Below are 19,840 nucleotides of genomic sequence, written 5' to 3'. Positions count from 1 at the left end.
AGTGACAAGGAAATGATAATTGCACGTAATTTGTTACGAGAATGCTTGTGTACTTAATGACTAAGTACTCGATATGTATACAAAACAGTACCTACGTGTTAATTATAAATACCTATCAACCGAACCAAGCGTTGCGAGAACCGCATTTTCTTTTTCAATCACAGAACCCTCGTAGTGGAACATAAATTTGAAGCGGCATCAGGACAGTGATTGTCAAAGAATACAAGCAAATACGAAATAACGTGCTCTGTATCGTTCGAATGCTTGACCACTCGACTTTATAATACCGAAGTGGTATCATAAAAATTAAGAAAGTTATTTTTTGATACCTTGAAAACATTAAACGCTATATACAAGTTTATTTTAAAATACGATTCTCAATATTGTAACTTACATAACAACAACGTACTCTAACAGAAGATAGAAAAATTAAACGACTCTGTATTCACATGAATAGATCTTCCTCGTACACTTTCAGATCCCTCCTATCTTTGTGCGCGCTTTTCTGGGAATAATTCGCTGCGATTGGCGACCACATGGAACTAGACGTGACGTCGTTCATAGGTTCTATTATAGGCTGCCTTCGTGCTAGCGATACTTTCAACTGAACCGAAGACACCATGCTACCATCCATTTCGCTTATCGCTCTTTCAGCTGCTTCCGACTTGTCGAATGTCACGAATCCTCGGCTGAAACATACAATCACGCATCGATATGGTTCTACCGCTCCTTGTCTAGCAACAAGATACCTGAAACGGATATTTACTTCTTCTCAGCCTCCATCGAGATATTGATAATATTCCCAAATGTTTGGAAATGCTTCTTCAAGAAATCCTCCGATATTTTGTAGCCGCACACGAATATCGTGTTCCCGGCACGTGGCTTTACTTCTTGTTTCAACGGGGATTGGGCATCGCCGCTGGCGCGTTCCTCCGTGTCCTGTGCGCTCACGAAACTGTCGTACAGATCTTTCACTCTCGGCCGTGCTGTTTCTGTTTCTTCTTCTTCCAACTGTGTGGCTGAGAATGGCTGATAAGAGCTTATGGTCTTCTCTGTGCTATTTAATTTCCTTACTAATCCACGCGGCCTTTTAAACGATTGCTCTGGCCTCTTAGGTGTCTTCGGAGCCGTGATCACTCCGGACTTTATTAACTTCTTAGCGACCTCCCTGGCATCCCTAGCTTCCGTTGGTCGCTTCGGCGCTTGCGGGACACGCTCAACTTCCTGCTTCGGCGCTTTCAAATCTTGCAACGCCTTTTTCTTTGAAGGGAAATAAGAGTTAATTAAAATCATTTGGGCGACAATAACAATAATTATGAACACCTAATCTGAGAATACTAGGAGGCAGATATAACACACATTATACAGAAACTAGAGAGCAAATTACCTAGACCGAAATTACGGAGGCAGAGATCAAAGCACGATCGCAAGGTTCAGATGTGGGAGCGAAGAGCAGGGAAACAAGTACTGGAGGGAAGAAAAAGAGACAGTATGCAGACTATGTAACGGGGCTAGAGTAAAGTGACCAGAAATTTTCTGTTCCAATGCGGGACAAGCAAGCAAGCAGAAAAAAAAGGGTTAACAGCTCCGTGAGGAGATCTTTTCCATAGTTTATTAAAGCATTTACAATTTATTTAAAAATACATACTTGTGATTATAAAGTGATACATTGAAGCGAAATTAAAAATTTTTCTTTTTTCACAACAAAAAAAGTAGAGGAAACAGTAACTTTATGCCACTGCGAAAATGTAAAAGGTTACATGTCCAATCCGGGACACTTTGCGGGAGACTTTTCAATGCGGGACAAAGGACTCAAATGCGGGACTGTCCCGCACGATGCGGGACGTCTGGTCACTTTAGGCTAGAGAGACGCTGGGTCACATGCTACAAGACTGTAAGGAGCTGAAAAGAGAAAATCCAACGATCAGAGGGATTTTAAAGGGAGAAGAAGAAGGAGCGAAGTGGATGCGTATGGTTCTTGAGAAATGGAGAAGAAAAGAAGAATAGAATGAAGGAAGAAGTCAAAATGAAAGCACAATCTTTAGTTAACAGTCCCAGAAACACTTACACACGTAACGCATGTAACCCCATTTTGAGGCCGAAAAGCAAAAAATAAACCTATTTGCTACTATAAACACATAACCTAAAATCACAGTAACGTATAGGACCATCAACTGCGATATGTTAAAATGTTTTTATCGAAATGCTTTGATACTATAATGAACTTTTCCGTGATACCATGTGGACACGAAGCAAACAATCTATTTGTTTCCTCAATCAAACTGGCATCGAACTATCAAAACATAAACATAACCTATCTCGCACCTTTCTTTTAAGCTTGTTATATTTCGCCTGCAGCATCAGCTCTTCCTCGGTTAAATTCGACGGGAAATGTAAGTACACCATGTTTTGCATGTAACAAGAGCAAATAGAAATTTCCTCTCTCCTGCGCGAATAATTTATCGAAACATTCGAAATCGATAATTTCCTCCGAGCCCGCGTCAGGCAATCGAAATGTTGCCCCACGCCCGGCAGCACTTCGCGCGATCTCTACCAGCGGGTAAAAGTATTATAATATCCACATGCTTCTTTCTAATCATACTATCGAAAATTTCGAAGTTTCATCACCACCCAAATACGATTTCAAATTTTTAAAACATAATTCAACACTTCGTACCGCGGGTTACTTAACTCGCTAACTTATCAGCAGATGACAAAAGATAGCTATTGTACATTCTAACATGACTTGTTTATAGATGACAGTGTGTAAAATTGGACTGCAGTTAGGGAATACAATCCCGGGATACGGTATTCCGGGATCCCGCGATCCCGGCTGTTTTTTGGATTCTAAAAATCCCGGGATTTGATATAAATAATCCTGAGCGTGTCGAGATTTTTTAAAAATATGGATTACTTTATGAACACCTGAAAAATATAAAAATAAACACAATAAAGAAACATAGTCATTTCGTAATAATAAGGACAATAATAATAATAATGATTATTATTGAGTCGCATATAACTAACTAAACTATATTTATTTTTACAACGATATTCTCAATTTCCACATTCTATTTCGAAATAGCGCGAGTTGCAAATCGCAACTTGTCTGAACGCGTAAAGTCGAAACATTGTAGATGTGTACTTTGGGTGCTTTGCTGTTTCTTCGTTCGCATTTCCAAAAAATCTTCATCATTATGAAGAACCATTGTTTACTGATATTATCTACTTATTGAGACTTTATTATTCTTCATTATTCTACTTTTTTTATTGTTAAAAATGATTGTGATTTTAGTTGATGTTTCAGACTAATAATAGAAAGTAAGTTTGTTTACTTTAAATAAAGATGTCGAATTTTAAGACGTAATAAATCATTTTAATTACTGAAATTTTCTATTACCCAATCCCGGAATCTCGAGATAGACTTTAAAAGATCCCGCAATCCCGGGATTGTATTCCCTAAGTGCAGTACATTATTGTAACATATAAAACACAGGCATGACTTTGTACTTTGCTAAACGAAGTGTAGGAATATTGACACGAAGAGAGATGTTTATATTCGATTCACAAATTTTATTTACAAGCAGTTGGTCTATCGTACAAAATGTAAATTTCATGGGCATTTGTTTGAGAATTTTTTTTTTAGGTTATATTGAAAACTCGATTCGTAGGGAATAACAATAACGCCATGGGCTAGATGTACTTTTTGGTTTTCCACGCGGCACAGATCTCATTGTACCCGTAACACATAATGAGCGACAAACATACATAATTAAATACATTAAAACAGACTGCAGAATACAGGTCTGGCCAGGATGGATCTTAATAGTGATGGAAGGTATCTCTATCTAATTTGATAGTAGTGGCGCCAAGTCTGAGCTTAAGCAGCAAGCAGTAATTAAAGAATATTAAACTTAGAACGATACAATACGGGGCATATATTTGACACAAACACATGGTATCGAAGTAAAGATTATAATGAAATTTGTAACAAAATCCAAGCACTACTACTGCCAGATCAAATAAACTCAGAGCTTGTGTTCTTATTATGTTTATAAGAATGCAATTTAACCTATACTGGCATTAAAAGGGTCGATTATAATTGTGTCAGACAAATGTTCTTCAACAAATAGATTACTCTGTGCTGTTCCTTTTTTTTTTCTTTCGTTCTTTTTCAAACAAGGAGAAACTGCCTAGAACGCCTTGGTGCGGATGATGTGTGTCGGATGCCGGAAATTCTTAGGATTAAGAAAGGTGTGTCGAAGATTTTGTGAAAACGTAGACACAGGAACTCCCGAACGTATCAATTACATACCACGTGTAAATTATAAGTTCATAGTTTAAATTCGGATTATCACGAAGCAATTCGATCCCCCTCCCCCATACTTTTTACTCTCAGTCACTTTCACTTACCACTTTCATTATCTTCATCAGTGTTTGTGCTCTTTAATAAGATCTCTATAGTTGAAAAAATAATTGAGTAATCGGTGGGTGATCGGGACCTTCACGATCCTTATGGCTTCGAGAAATTTCACGGCGAAACGCAACAATCGCGGTCCGAAGTCCCGTTGGTAACGCGTTGTTCCGCAAACCCGGCAGCAAATTTTGCAGACCCGATCGGTTTGGGCAGTCGTGTGGCTCTAAGGGCACGGAAGCCTTGAAACGTCGAAGAAGACTTACTGAAGCACAGAATACTCGGGTGATCGTTGAATACTCGACTTCAGGAATACTTGACACGATGTGATCATTTTGTACGCAACCGTTCCACGTTCCTAAATATGCCTATTTAACAGTTGTCTCCTCGGAAGGTTTATGTTCGACGGACGATCACTCGGTGGTCAACTGTATTCTAAGCGCTTTCTCTTTTCGCGTACGGCGTGGCGTAGAGGGTGGCGACAACACGCGAGACAGCTCCTGTACCGCCATTTCGTTGAATTCATACCGGGACAAGTGTTTCAACGTTTCCCTCATATCCCTGTTAAACGTGAAATGTTACAAGTCCATTAATCGTTAGGCTTGCCCTTCTACCAGCCAATTGAACGATTTAACACACATACCTATACAAGAACAGAGATCCATCGTTGACAAGATATTCAGTCGCGAGCAAGTTCTTATTCCATCCTTGTTCATTTTGAATTTGTAACGTAGGCAATTCGTATGATAAATCATCTTTCATTCTTGCTACATCTATATATTCCTCGGGGATCTCTGATATCTCAGACAGCTAGAGCAGATATTTAATAGAATTGTCAGATTGCACGTATCTGTCGCGGGAAATAATTGTATTTGCAATATAGCGTGATTGGCCCACCTTTTTCCTAATCTCCATTATAGACTCTCTGTCCACGACAATTTCCTGGAACGGTCCAAGTTGTATTTGCGCAGGGTACCATCTCCTGATGAACACTACCACCTGATTGTCGTTAGTGACTGGCTCTTTGTCAGGTAACTCTTGTATAATCATCTCGACTTGCGAATAATTTACGTAAACTTCGAACTTTTGATCATCTAAGAATACTTTGCTAGGTATCATCAGACACTTCTCTCTCAATCGACACCTGTCGTACGGTATATCCAAATCGTACTTCTTCCTGAATTCCGCCAGGATCTCTTTCTTCGTCTCCCCGACAGTCTTGTTCTTCGAAATGAACCAATCGAAGAAATAATAATAAGGCTGTGAAAAGATCGGGGAAGAGAATTATTATCGAGCAAACAGAGAGAACCGGAGACGGGCGACAACTTATAATTGTATACATGCCTCGTGCGCGCCCATTTGAAACTGATACAATCTTGTCACATATTCGTCACTGCTTAAAGTACGTCCAAGCCTTATCCGAAAATTCTGAACGTCCATGCGGGACTTGAGCGTACTCGTTAAACAGCTCCACTCCGGCGCTTTACCGTGTTTAATGCGAGGATAAATTTTAAAATACTCCGACGGCACGCCAACATACGGCTCCAAATTCCTCTTTAACGTAGCCAATTTCATTCTCTGATCTACTTGCACTTGCACACCTGTATTTAAACATAATCACTGTTAAATATATTCAGCGTCTCGAGCATTTCATGAAACTGAACCGAAATATGTACATATATTAATGAAGGGCGTGGCTTTGAAATAGTATTTAGAATCGTCGGCATCGTCGTCCCAGTTCTCGAGCTTGATCTGATCCAGCATGGCGATGGAATGATTGGTCGTACGTAGCAACAGGTACGGTACATCGGACACACACTCCTTTCGTGTATCGCCGACCAATGTCTTATCACTATCACTAAGGCTGCTGTCCTCGCTGTTACTTTGCTCGGGAGTATTCCATTCTTCCGCTTTGCCCAGCTGCGGGCTCATATTTCTCATAGGCGCGTCCTCGTAACATTTCCCACTCTTCGGCGCATCATTAGATTTGACGGCAGTGTCGCACTGCGACTCGTTCACGCTCGCTATGGATGGACTGTTGGCAACAGGCTTCTCTTTATCTTTATACTTATCATCCAACGACGGGATATTCCTTTGTTCCAAAACTTCTACATATTCCAGCGAAACATACAATCACAACTATCATAATTCTATAAAACAACGGGCGATCCTCGTTAAGAGTGATTAAGAATAAATACGTTAGTATCACCTACCTGGACTCGTGTCAGGCAACTCGAACGTCACCGTTTTAATGTCCTCGAAATTCTCTATGATCTCGTTAAGCGCCGAATCAAAGGAAGGCTTGCATTCGGTATCGAGCATGGTCGATACATATACGAAGTCCGAATCGGAGAAGTCAACCTCAAGCAGTTGGTTGTCATCCTCTACAAGTATAGATTCTCTATAGTTCTTTCGTAGAACTATCTTCATTTCATCGGGATCCATGTTAACTATTTTCCCTACTATCTGCTTATATTCTTTCACAGTCTGCGTAGATAAAGCTTGCACGTCTATCGCCCTTTCTGTAACCAGTCTCCTGGGTACGTCGACAACGTATACTTTCGTTATAATTCCTAGGAACAAACGGAACGGACAGATTATTTTACTTATTTGTCACGTCTGTCTACCTATACACAGTGTGCTTGATTTACTTGAGACGGTGGAATATTTCGCAGGCAATTGCAGATATAAAACAAATCTGCCTGCACTTGTCCTGGTTCCGATGTTAATTCTACTACTGACTAAATAATTATACAAAGCATTCCTGACGGCACATTCTGCCGTTCTCAGATAAATCAGACACAACTGTATGCACAGCACGCACTACCTTGTGAATACGATTCGAACTTTTGATTTTTCTCACATATTTGTAACAACAAGCTATTCATATCGTAGTTCCAAATGGTTCGGAGTGGCTCGTGTTCTCTCCCTTCGTAGCTGCGTAGGATCGTATCGGTTTTATGGTCGTAATTAACTAAACGGCACTGATCCAAATCCACTGTCCCTTCCAAACAGAACTTGTGGTAACATTTTTTCGTGACCACCGCCCAAGTTAAATGACCCATGATATAAAGTTGAGACGTCAGCTTTTCCTTCTCCATAGGAGGTTGGCAGAACACCTTTATTTTTAATGTAGCGAAGTTGTCGTCCCTGCTTCGTATCCTAAGGGGCGGACGCCAATCATATTCCGCACATCGGTATACTTTCCTTCGACCGGCGTTATCGTACAATTTTTGCACCCCTCTGTCACTGTCGTCGTTACTTGCCTCGCCCTCCCATTCGTTCTCTTTCATTTTCTTCAATAACTCCTGAAATTTCATAACACAAAAGCTCAGCCAAACGCCAGATCATCGTAATAAAATCTTTAAAAGATCTAATGCATTACCTGTATGTGCTTGGGAAAATCCTGTACGTGCATTGGTAAAGCATTACGAGTGGGATCGATTTGTCTGTACATGAGCATATACGCGTTCGTGCTGCTGTATGCACCGTTGTAATAGAGCCTGGTCGGACCACCGCCATACATTTGTTGAATATCGTCGTGCGTTATCTGAAACCAAAGTCATTTCAATAGAATTCTTAATTTCTACTGCATCTTAATTGACAACAGCCAGTGATTTGTATTCGATAGCTTTGCGTACCTCGGTTACACTTTGATCGTTAAAACACAGCCATTTCCCTGTCCTGAAATCTTTTATATAAGCATAGTAATGACCACCACTGGCGCTACCGCTGTGAATCATAATCGAGAACAATTCGTAATTGTAAGGCCCTTTCGCTGAATTGCTACTACGATTCTTCTCGTTCTCATAATTATGCGCTGTACAATTCGATGTTGACGGACCGTTACTGACATCTATGCCTGGAAATTAATCTTGGGGTGTTATATATACATGTCAATGTACCTTCGGTATATCATAGCATCAATATACCTTTGTCGTCGTCGTTATCGTCATCGTGATTTGTTGAATGATTACTATTAGGAAGACTATTTTCGCAGAGCGGATATTCATCGTCTAAAGTGCCGCTATCCGTTGTTGAGCTATCATCACATTTTACTAAACCGATATCCTCCTCATCGCCGCCCGGAGATTCTTCGTTTGATGTGGATGATATGAAGGTATTTAAATTTAACGTATCCGGGAAAGTAACCCTAAAGGTACATTATTGAAGTGCGTTACGGGAGTACCATGCCAAATGTCGAATGAATATGTCAATTCACGTGAACTCACTTATCGTTAAGTTTAATTCTGTGGAAAGTTTTAAAATCGAAATCGAATCGCTTCAGATGAAGCGTCAAAAGGTATGGAAACCTTGTGAATTTTAATCCTTTATGCGCATCACATTTCTTATTACATTTCTCACACTGATACTGATTATTCCCTTCTAAAGTTTCATACTGAACGAACGCCGTTAAGGCTTCTTCCTATTAAAAGTAATCTTTATATGCATTTTATCCATGTGATCGTATTCGTTGCAACACATTATATAGACTCACCACACTGTTGTACGCTACATTACTACCGAATGGTCTCACTGGCAATGGGATATCGAGGAAAGTGTCTTCTCTAGATTTCTCGGTACCACATTCAAGGCATTTAACATAATCAGTCATCATTCCTAACAATATAGAAGTGAAATTACAAACAGTTTCCCAACGAACACGAATAAGGGCCTGGTGCAGACGAGCGGTTTGCGACAGTTTGCCGCCGCGAGACGCGCGTGAAATTCTTCTAGCAGTTCACATGAGCGGTTTTGCAACGCCACGATTCGCGTTCTGCGTTCTCTTCTCAAAGGAGCATTAAGGCCCGCTGCACACATCCGATTTTTTAACGTGCGGTGCTTTTGCGTTACCGGAATTATGGTTCAGGCAAAAGGCGTACACATGCATTTGTTAGGCGCGCGGCGACTGCTTGTTGCCGGAAGAAATGATGGTCAGTGCGTTTTCTGCTGCTATCGAAAACGGAGGTGTATCAAAGGAAGCGTACAATTTTTGCCCATTTTGTATACAAATATTTTCTTTTCAAAAAAAAGAAGACGGTATTGGGTGCATGCTTGTATCGATTTGAGAATTAGACGAGGTAGATTTTCAACATCTTTTGCTGATTTAAGAGAAAATTCAGAAAAATTCAGTAATTATTTTCGAATGAGTGTTCCATCATTTGATGAGCTAACAGCAAGAATAACGGATAGAATCAAATCACAAGATACATGAATGAGACTTGCTATAACTCCTGTAGAAATGTTAGCAATAACTCAACCATTTTGCGACGAAATAACGGGTGTGTACATTGACCGTATCGGTTATTGTGTATGCGATTGCGACGATCGTACGTTTTCCTAGGAAACTGCGGCAAACATTGCACGCAACATGGACGTCCGTCGCCGCAAACAAATGCACATTGCCTAATTTAATTTATAGTACTTCACACCGCAATTACGTTGCCGTACCATCGCCGCACGTTAAAAAATCGGATGTGTGCAGCGCGGGCCTTAGTTCTATGTTTATGGATTTGAGGACATTTCTCTTGCGTTAAATAAACGCAAAACGCTCGTGTGAATTGCTTGTATATAAAACAATGTACCGCTTCGCGGCAGCGTTCATTCGCGGTGAAGCGGTACGTGCGTTCGTCAAAACGAATGCAAACATGCCGCCTGGTAGCCGCTCAAATTTGCGTCCCGTGTGAACTGCTTCATATAAATCTATGTTCTGCCAAAACGCGGCAGCAAACTGCCGCAAGCTGCTCGTCTGCACCGGGCCTAAAGTCAGGATTCATACCTTCGTAAAGTCGATTGATTAAATCGGCTTGCTCTGTTTTCTTAAATTTCTGTTCTAATGCATCGAACATGACTCTGCAAAGTTCTTGGATGTCGTGTTGCTGCCAAGCCTCCGTAGAATCCCAGCCGAAGCTTTTTGTTAACGCCGTAGTCTCCACGGCTGATTCTGTTGATGTCTACAAATACGAGAAACGTGTTTATACATCTCGTTATCATCCAGTCCAGTCGCAGATTAGATAGAAATCCGAATTGCGACTGATACCTGCAAGTTCAAGAACAACTTTTGTAGTTGATACGGAATACTATTAGCTTCATCTTTCTCTGACCCATTTACGTATTCCCAGTTGTACAATGCATTTCGAAATTCAGGAGTCATGTACAATGCTTGGAGTAAACTATTTAAGTAACATGTCATTGCTTGATTCACCAAGCCAACGTAAGCTGGAAGAATAACATGGAGATGTTAAAAACAGAACATACATGCCTTCGTACAAAATATCTAGCTATTCACTGTGGATACTTGTTACGTACATGTTTCAGGTCTTATTAAACTTTTAAAAACGACATTGTCTTCTCCCCGTACTGACGATTCCTGCGGAGACGCTGGTGCGGGATCGCACACAGACGAATTGCAAACAGACGGACTACATGCAGAGGGTTCGCACTCTGCTTTCTCTGACACCAAAGCCTCCAGCCGACGTTCAATTAACAGCGTGCGGCGCTGTTCGAACGAGTGCTGCTCGAAATTAAAACTGCACTTATCCAACTCAGTTGTGTGCTTCATTGCAGACGAATTAATCTGTTGGCAATAGAAACGCTAGGTTTATACACCCACGATACGACAGGCATTCGATAAATAATCGTTCGTAAAACAGAATCTCCAACATAATTACCAAACACTTCTTTTGCCGATAACGAAGGTGTCCGCTTGAATTTGATAAAGCTCTTCGATGTAATCATGAAGATCCTTACCGAGGGTTGATTTGGTTGGCAGGCATCTATCGGTAGTAAGATTCTTATCGTTAGCTCGGTGAAATAGATCGAATCAAATCAGACATGTTTGATCGTCTCTATAAAACATGGCGCGCGATAAGATATCAGACAAGATATGATTGGGCCGAGCGAGTATACGATTTAAAAATACTTTTAATAGATTTTTACAAAGTTACTTAACGTTCATTACTAAATGCGGCATTGACGAACGTATACTTCTCGGAAAGGAAGAGAAACGATTTATTTTTAGATATTATAACTTGTAATCGCATGCTGGAGATTTAACTACAATCAAATCCAAAGATAATTCAGTTGAGCCTATTTCGCTTAAATGATTCGCTATCGGCGCATAAACTAATTAATCGAACAAATTACTGTACCAACGTCCGTTACCCTGAGTATTATGAAAAAAAGTAAAAGGAAAATCACTTTCAATTAGCGAGCTTAATAACGCGAAATATGTATTACAAACTGTTCTGTAATTTTCGAATAAACAGAATTGGTATCATGCCATACTAAAGGTAGAAAATGAGTGAGATCTACGCAACACAGTAAGATACTACTCCGCACGGTATGACACACTAAGGAAAGCCTATAGAGCCTTCAGTTATATTTAGAATGTCTAAACGAAGACTTGGAAAATGGCTCTCTTCTCCGAGATCAGAATTCTCCCCTCTTTCCCTCTTTTCTCTCTCATTCTATCGCCACTTCCCTATTCTACATTTTTTTGCACACTTGCCAAATAAATGAAAGTGTGAGTTATATTAAGTTCGAAAAACTCAACAAGAACCTATTCTCCGACGGTTGCCAGCTAACAATAGGAGATTAAATAAATAAAATCACAGGGCAATAAAATCTTTCTATTAAAAAACGAGAAAGTACATAACGTTAGTATTTAAATAGTTCCTTCGCAAAGGTTGCTATATATTGTTACTTTAACGAGACATGAAAAATTGTTTGAAAACCAAAAAGTAATCCATGTAATCTAAGATTACAGCGAATGTCTATTCGGCTAACCGAAATCTACATTAATACATTCCCATGAAAAAAAAGCATATTCTTTCGTTTATTCTTGAAACTTACCCAACAGTCTTGTTTTACAAAGAAACGTATACGTTCTGCCAATATACATAACCACATAATCCGATCCGCGTTCATTTACCGATTCGAATAACACGAAGTTATTGTGCCAAATCCACCAAAACGACGGCTCTTACAACACACACCTTAACACTTTCGCCAATAACATTAGTCCATAAAAGATTACGTACGATCAGATCGCACGTTTAGTCGAACAATACTACAAATCACTGAACCTTAGATCTCGTGAAACAGAGTATGTGTTTTTCTTATTTAAATGGGAGGACGGCCTAAGAATGAGCGGCGAATCTGTTAATCAAACTGTATCCGCTACCTTGCACGAATAGAACACGTTAAGAGACGTTTGTAACGCGAGTTTCAGTTAAAAACAACACACGTACTATAAACAAATCACAAATGGGGAGCCCATGGGACGCGAGCAGCACCAGAATAATATCCACGGGCATCGGCCGGTTGTTGCGGGATGACCGAATACGGGGAGCGTGTAATCCCGCATTTGAAAATGTTTACGCGACGAAAGAGCAATGAGGCTAGAGAGAAAATTGGGCATATAATACTCAGAAGATCGGAATGCGCTCTCGTGCCAGTGGATGGCAGTTAGAGCAATCGGTTTTTGTTACGATGTAGATCGAGAGGGACGGTCTAGCGGGACGTGTCGAACATCGATGATATTTAGTTGCCTAATGGAAACGGAAACATCGAATTGATGCCGCACTAGTTTGTTAACCCGACACTAACGAGAATAAACGTATCCGAAGGTCTTATAAAATGGCTGGCCGAATATACAAGCCCGTGTCAAGGCTCACGTTTCGAATGATTCGCACCTGAGGACCGTCTGCCCCATGGTACGTTAATCACTTTACGCCTTCATCGCGTGCGAGCCTGACAGGCATGCCCTTCTGCGCGTCGATGGGGAAAAAAAATTCAGCATAATATTTGACCTCTTACCGAAATCACTGACACATGTGCGCAACATTCACTTTACGCCATATTTCGTACGCAGTCGTGACGAGCGATGCGGAGCGCGCTGACAATTGCCGTGCCCGCTGCTAGAGGGCTACGAGGGCGAACTGATTCTCGCCTTACCTTTAGCGGCGAGCGATTAGCTTTTCGAATATTCCCGCGTCTATTTGCCAACCAACGAATTCAATTATGAAACAGAGGAATGGTTCTTTTAATTCCATGCAAATTATATACAATTCAATAGAACTAAACGCATTTTCTGATAGTAAATTATAGGGCGAGTTAGAAGGCAGTCTAATTCTTTACTGAAAAAGAAATCAAGTACAAATGATTATTAATTTAAGTTAATAGAATCGTTTTTCCTCGAGTGCCCTTTCTAATAGATTATGATACATGTTGCATTTATTCTAAATTAATTCTACTTTATCATCTATATATACTTAATCTGTTATTTATTGATTTAGAAGTAAAATACCGCACGGAAGGAAGTGCGGTGCACTAATAGTGACAAGGGAATGTTCCCAAATCCGAAAATTCGGATTTTATTGCAGAGTAATTTTTTTCCTTCGGTAATTCACTCTGCGCGTGTGAAATCAACCCTTAAAGTTATCGCGTGTTTCCGTTTTTTTTTTAATATAATCTTATATTTCTTTCGGTAACGCGATAGAGCATAAAAAACTATATAAGAATCGTTCAGTTTTTTATGCTCTATCGCGTTACCGAAAGAAATATAAGATTATATTAAAAACAACGAAAACACGCGATAATTTTAAGGGTTGATTTCACTCCTGCAGAGTGAATTTCTGCGGAAAAAAATTTTTTCCTCGCATAGGCTCTAATATGTTCTAAAATTCACAGCAAAGTTCCATTAAAATCGGGATTTTCGAGTTGGGAACGTTTCCTTGTGGGAATGAAGAATGCCGGTGTCGGTTTTAATAGCTTTTGGACCGCGAATAGAATCGTCGCGCGACTGTGGCGCCACCCCTCTTGTAGCGACATCAATGCGCACCAGTCCTAAATACGGTATATCTACAATGGTATACCAGTCGCCATAGAACTCGCGAAAATTGCTCGAAGTACTCGATGAACTTCGGGTAAGTTAATTTGTTAATTCCCATGGATGTATTCATAATCGAGCCCAGTGTTCGATGCTCCATTTAAAAGCCGCAGTTGTATTCATCGGAGGTCTTTCGCAGACATCGTACCGAATGACCTTTTCGCGAATACCACAGAATTCAACCGACAATCTTTACTTCTTTTTTTTTTCTCTCTGTCGTACATTCATAATGAAATATCCACTGACAATTTAGGAACAACTTCTACGAAATTCTCGCTCGCTTAACCCGGGGATCGTGTCATCGGTCGTTGTTCTCCATACAGAATTGTAATACCGCAACCCACGTACCGATCCCACGAAATTGACAATTCGCGACACACGGAGATAAAAAAAAATCTTATCCCGTCTAAATTTAGCGAGTTCTCCTTCAGTTTCGTGATTCTCTGTTCCAGGTATCCCAAAATTTCCTTCGCTTCTTATGAAGTCTGTCCCACGTAACAAACGACAGATGGATGAGACAAGGCTCTACAAATTCACTTCTACTTCCATCATATGATCGGGCAATTAGGATAAGTATTGTTTGCCTCCGCTGAAACACCGATTACGATCAAGATGAACATCAACTCGATAAGCGTCGCCGATCTCTTTAACCTATTGGAATCTAACAAGCTCGGCGAGGTAGAAGAAATAAAGAAAGAATTCCACGAGCTTTTCTTATGTAGTAAGTAAAATCTCGAGTGCGATCCTTTCCATGGATCACTGCTTTGCTATGACGTCTAACCGAATTTACAGCGAAGGACAACTGGTTGGTGAACGGTCTCTTCGACTATTACTTGTCCACAAATTCCTTAAGAGCTGTCGAGGTATTAGCTGGTGTTCGAGATCCGCACGACAAACATCTGTTGGATCGTTTATCAGAAGCTCTTTCCAAACCTGGAAGCAGCAGCCAAAGAATTCAAACCCTTACTTTGCTAGGTCATATCGCTCGTCGTCAACCCACTTGGTTATACAAACTTGCCAGTCATGCTCTGTTTCGGGATTTACTTAAGTTACTTAAGGTAGGGCCGAAACGTTGCCAGCTAAATGGCGCAGCCGAGGCTGCTAAAAAAACGCAGCCGCCTGAATACGATCTGATTTCAGATGGAAGCTGACACGTTATCTCTGATGAGCGCGCTTCTCCTCTTAGTAATGCTACTACCGATGCTACCCGCTGCTTTAGGCCCGTACCTCCCAGAAATATTCGAGGTATTCGGCAGACTGGCTTCTTACTACCATCACCAGTCGTCGTCGTTGTCTTCTTCTCCTATGCATTTCACACCTACGACGCCGGGAACTATCGATAAAAATCATTTGTATTTATTGCATCTCCAAGTGAGTGTTGACGCTTGCTCGAAGGCATAAGGACATAACTATCTCTGGACTCGTTACAGGTGGGACTGTACAGTTTGTTCCACAGACTATATGCCATGTATCCGTGCAACTTCATTTCATATTTGAAACAACAATATATTCAGCGAGATCAATTGGCTACTTTTACTCATACGATTAGACCAATGTTGGATTCGGTGCGCATGCATCCGCTACTCGTTACTGCGTCCAAGGATGCGGAGATATCCGCTGCTAGGTACACTTCACGTTGCAACGCGTAATACCAATTTACGCGGAAATTATAAAGCCGCGTATTCACCTGTGCATTCGGTGCGCACCGATTTTTTGCTTGTTCACACTTTGATGGACCGCCAACAAGTGGATCGGGCCGAACGAGCAAAAAATCGGGGAGCGCCGAAAGCACATTCGGGGCAAATGTACAGGTGAATACGCGGCTTAATATGGTTAATATTTGTTCCGTTGTATTTTAGGTGGAAAAAGATGGAACACCATGACGTTATGGCAGAATGTGGCCGTTTCACGCTAGACAAATGTCGAGAGGAGGTATTCAATGCTGTCAACGCTACGCCACCTTCAGGTACATCTTCCCCAAAACAGAAGAAGCTATTCCGGCGCTATAATCATGTTACGAATACAACTCTTTCAGACCACTCTTCTATGTGCACTCCGGTAAGTGTCGGTGGCGGGATAGGCCCGTCGCAAATTACCAATGGGGAAGACGATGCTTTTTGGTCACCGAGCATGATGGTGCCTCCGCACAGCCCTCCGTTTCCAGCAGCCACTCACGAACAACGATCAGCTCCTTCGACGCCTAATAACAACAGAAGCGGCACATCTCCGCCAGAGGCTGCAGTCGAAGCGACTCCCGAAACGACTCCTGTCAAGGTACGTTTGCAAAACTATACGAGCGTAATGAAAATTATGTTGCCACTTTCCTGTAGGATCTACGAAAATTGTCAACGAGGCAAGTGCCAGTGGGATCCGCTGCAGTTCGTGCCCTTTCCGCATTTGGCAATGGTACGGTAGGATCCAGCTCGCGACCGTCCACGCCGATTCCTTTAAATCCACCCGTAGCAGCTGGCTCTATAATCGGAAGCGGTGACGCGAGCAATACCCACGGATTCCTTTCGCACAAGTTAAGTAAAATCATCGCGGACAGACAAGGGATTAGCCAACAGAAGTCGTCCGCCAACGTCGAAGAAGATGGAAGGCTGTCAGAAGTGGAAACGAATCAGAACGGGAAGAACGATTGTTGGCAAGAGGATCAAGAGGTCTTGTATCTCGTGTTTCTGTATATAAAGGCAATGGACATTAATAGAATAGATTGAAGTTACCTTGCGCGCGGATGTTTTACTGTGCAGATTCTAGAAATCGTGAGCTCCCAAGGCGCCGGGAAATTCGAGTGCTCCAAGCCTGTTGAACGACACCAACAGCATCGCAATGAGAAAATGCAAACTGTCTTAACGGACTGGTCTAAGAGGGTTTATCAGCTTCGCTTGTATTCTCAGTATCAAATTCCAGCGCAACATTCTAGCTCTAGTTTTCTCTGCAAGGTAAAGCACCTTCGATGTTACACTTTAGAAAGAGAAACGGGAGAGATTTTTTAACAGACGTCTGTGCTTCTAGATCCGAAAAAGTAAATCCTGTCCGGACATGGCTATCCAGAAACAAGTTGCTAGCGATAAGAAGGATCAGTTGAGAATAATAGGGGCAAAAAAGTTGGAGGAGGCAGGGACCCAGACGTTCGACTTGCTCCCGTACGAATATCTGCTGCTGGGGATTTTCGATCAGAAGAATCAAATGAATACGATACAAAAGCGTGCTCATAAAGATGTGGAGTTTAGGTTGTCACCAACCGCGATGCTCGACCGATACGTCGAAGCTTGCACGCGTGCCACTAACTTCTCGGGCGATAAGACGAGTTAGTATAGACTTGAACGTAACAACGGGCGTTACGTTTCGATAGGAATTTTCAAAGAGCGATTACTTTGCAGGAACTAGCACGGTTAAACAGAAGCACAGGAAAGAGGTCGACGGAGAGGACGAAGCTGGAGAGGAAGACACCTTGGACGCCGAATGCGCGAGTCAGCTGTTACAACTAATGCAAATGCAATTGCAGTTCGAGCGGCAGCGCAGAGAAGTTCACGCTGAACGTAATCGAAGGCTTCTTGGTAAACTGAGGGATTCGCGCGCATTAGAAGAACACAATTACGCGTTGGTCAGTTGACATTATTTGCTTTGGAATGAAACTTTTATATCCTTCCTTTTTTTATTTATTAATTGTTCTCAAACGCGACGCTCTTGTCACAGACCGATCGATTGAAGATGATGGAGAAAGAGGTGGAAGGCTTGAAGGCTGAATTGGAACGTAACAAAAAAGAGGCTTCGCAAGCTGAGGAGCAATACAAGGAGTCGTTGCTTCACTGGCAAACGAGGGTAACATGGACAAGCATTGTATTAAATACTCCACCCATCGATTAAGCTTCGTATAGTAATCTAATTAACGATGCGCAGTGTGTAGAAGAGGAACGGCAGAATCAAACTTCGAAGGAACGCCTCCAATCTGTTGAACTTGAGCTGAAGAACGAGCAGAAGAAAGTAACGGAATGCGAGCAGCGAATTCGTTCCACGGACGCTTCTTTATTCGATGCTGGGCATCGACTGAAAGTAGCCTTGAAAGCTGCGGATCGTAGCAAAGAGCTGGAGCGTACCCTCGATACCGTGCAGAAGAAGTTCCTTCTACTTGGAGAGGTACTACTTTCCATTAAACCTTCCACATACGTCTCGCCGATAGAACGGAATTGAGCGACGCATATCCTCGCGTGCCCTTTAATGTATTGAATTGCGTTTCGTAACACAGGCACAGGCAAAGCTGCAAGAGAGCACAAGCGGGCTTTCGCCGATGAGCAAGCAAGAAGCAACGCAAATACAAAGGTCATACGCGGAAGAGTTATCTAGTACGTTTCTACCGTTCATTTAGAATATTAACAGGGGGCCAGGAACAAGTTTCACCGAGATAATATGTTGTACACTTTCAGACTTACGGCGACAATTGGAGTCGCGAACGTCTCTCGTGGAAGCGTTGAAAGTGCGCCTGAGCGAGCTAGAGAGTAAAGATGCGCGAAAGGAAGCGCAACTGGTGGATCTGCAACGGCTATTGCAAGAAACAAAAGAACAGCACGAGTTTGAGCTGGAAGCCGTTGAGTCGAAGTATAAAGCGCAGGCGGAGATCAATCTTCTCCTCGAAAGCCGTATACTAGAGCTCCATGGTACTCTGGAGGCAGCGACTAGCAGTACTACCACCATGAACAATCTAGCTTCTTCGGCGTCGCCTAAAGAAAGATCCCCTCCGCTGTCAGCCAGCTTAGCATCTTCCAGCGAAGGAAGCCTTGCCTTCATCCATTCAGGCACCGGGATAATAATGAACGACTGCTGTGATACCGCAGGCGAGATTCCTAATCTTCAAGCCATCGTCGAGCCTGTCCCGAGCCAGGCCACCTCACCATCCCGCCAGAATCACCAGAGGCGAAATCCTAAGCACGATTAACGCTACGCAAAAACGGCCGCCGTGTCTATTCGCATTGCAGCTATTCTGTTCTGCACGCAAGCAACTGTTACCCAGTGCCGTGGTATTAAATCGGAGAGAAAGTTATTTGTAGCTTTTTATCGACATATTAATGCGGAGTTCGTAAGAAAAGCTAAAAAAAAGGAATATTATTGTCGCGTGATTTCGATGAAATGATTGGAAATACACTGGTAATTAATGGAATTACTGGCATGATATGATTTCACTCTTGAAGAATGAATTCACAATGAATAAATGGTTGAGATATTTTGTGAGCAATTTTATAAGTCTCGACTGGACACGCCCTCGAATTACCTTTTCCTGCAGCGTCTCTTGTTATTTTTTTTCTTTTTAACCGACTTCAAAAAGGAGTGGGGTAAACCAACCAGTAATTGAGCGCATCCCAGTGAATGATCGTTAGGCAAAGAAATGTCAATTATAAATTTAAACATTATTATATGTTTATAAATGGAGTGTAGTTGCACTTTTAATATCCTATATTTTTAGTTGCGCGTATTAAGTAAACATTAATAAGTACAATTCCTATTAAAAGTATGCGGTCATTTACTGAGCTACTACA

At 41.7% G+C, this 19,840-nt stretch overlaps 3 protein-coding genes across 7 annotated transcripts; 1 reads left to right on the top strand and 2 right to left on the bottom strand.

Moving 5' to 3' along the window:
• Nucleotides 1-339: 339 nt before the first annotated feature.
• On the bottom strand, nt 340-2,536 carry Nelf-e (negative elongation factor E). Its single transcript, XM_076821007.1, has 3 exons — nt 2,326-2,536; nt 767-1,260; nt 340-689 (listed from the first exon to the last, which is right to left on the bottom strand). The coding sequence occupies exons 1-3, from the start codon at nt 2,413-2,415 to the stop codon at nt 446-448; spliced, it is 828 nt and encodes a 275-aa protein (XP_076677122.1). The 5' UTR covers nt 2,416-2,536; the 3' UTR covers nt 340-445.
• Nucleotides 2,537-3,552: 1,016 nt separating this feature from the next.
• Nucleotides 3,553-13,346, bottom strand: Usp47 (ubiquitin specific protease 47). 3 transcript variants are annotated; one of them, XM_076820648.1, is made up of 17 exons: nt 13,235-13,346; nt 11,086-11,190; nt 10,724-10,991; nt 10,455-10,633; nt 10,194-10,368; nt 8,913-9,034; nt 8,647-8,840; nt 8,347-8,567; nt 8,056-8,276; nt 7,800-7,964; nt 7,242-7,722; nt 6,628-6,987; nt 6,091-6,522; nt 5,759-6,015; nt 5,312-5,674; nt 5,058-5,224; nt 3,553-4,975 (listed from the first exon to the last, which is right to left on the bottom strand). In XM_076820648.1, exons 3-17 carry the CDS (start codon nt 10,974-10,976, stop codon nt 4,828-4,830), a joined length of 3,738 nt encoding a protein of 1,245 aa, XP_076676763.1. In that variant the 5' UTR covers nt 10,977-10,991; nt 11,086-11,190; nt 13,235-13,346; the 3' UTR covers nt 3,553-4,827. The 3 variants fall into 3 exon arrangements, with proteins under 3 accessions (XP_076676763.1, XP_076676772.1, XP_076676781.1); XM_076820657.1 differs by lacking the exon at nt 13,235-13,346 and adding an exon at nt 12,667-12,799; XM_076820666.1 differs by lacking the exon at nt 13,235-13,346 and adding an exon at nt 12,269-12,486.
• Nucleotides 12,994-19,539, top strand: Tsc1 (tuberous sclerosis 1 protein hamartin). Of its 3 annotated transcripts, none has more exons than XM_076820708.1 (15): nt 12,994-13,131; nt 14,759-15,027; nt 15,099-15,364; nt 15,447-15,677; nt 15,737-15,930; nt 16,166-16,272; nt 16,342-16,580; nt 16,637-16,966; nt 17,057-17,248; nt 17,322-17,616; nt 17,690-17,913; nt 18,006-18,131; nt 18,210-18,446; nt 18,556-18,652; nt 18,734-19,539. In XM_076820708.1, the coding sequence occupies exons 2-15, from the start codon at nt 14,919-14,921 to the stop codon at nt 19,240-19,242; spliced, it is 3,156 nt and encodes a 1,051-aa protein (XP_076676823.1). In that variant the 5' UTR covers nt 12,994-13,131; nt 14,759-14,918; the 3' UTR covers nt 19,243-19,539. The 3 variants fall into 3 exon arrangements, with proteins under 3 accessions (XP_076676823.1, XP_076676814.1, XP_076676832.1); XM_076820699.1 differs by lacking the exon at nt 12,994-13,131 and adding an exon at nt 14,192-14,343; XM_076820717.1 differs by lacking the exon at nt 12,994-13,131 and adding an exon at nt 14,469-14,633.
• The last annotated feature ends 301 nt before the right edge of the window (nt 19,540-19,840 follow it).

The sequence above is a fragment of the Andrena cerasifolii genome, chromosome 1, assembly GCF_050908995.1.
Source record: "Andrena cerasifolii isolate SP2316 chromosome 1, iyAndCera1_principal, whole genome shotgun sequence".
Taxonomy (NCBI): Eukaryota; Metazoa; Arthropoda; class Insecta; order Hymenoptera; family Andrenidae; genus Andrena; species Andrena cerasifolii.
The sequence above is the reverse complement of the archived record's forward strand: the minus strand, read 5'-3'. Positions and strand labels throughout refer to the sequence as shown.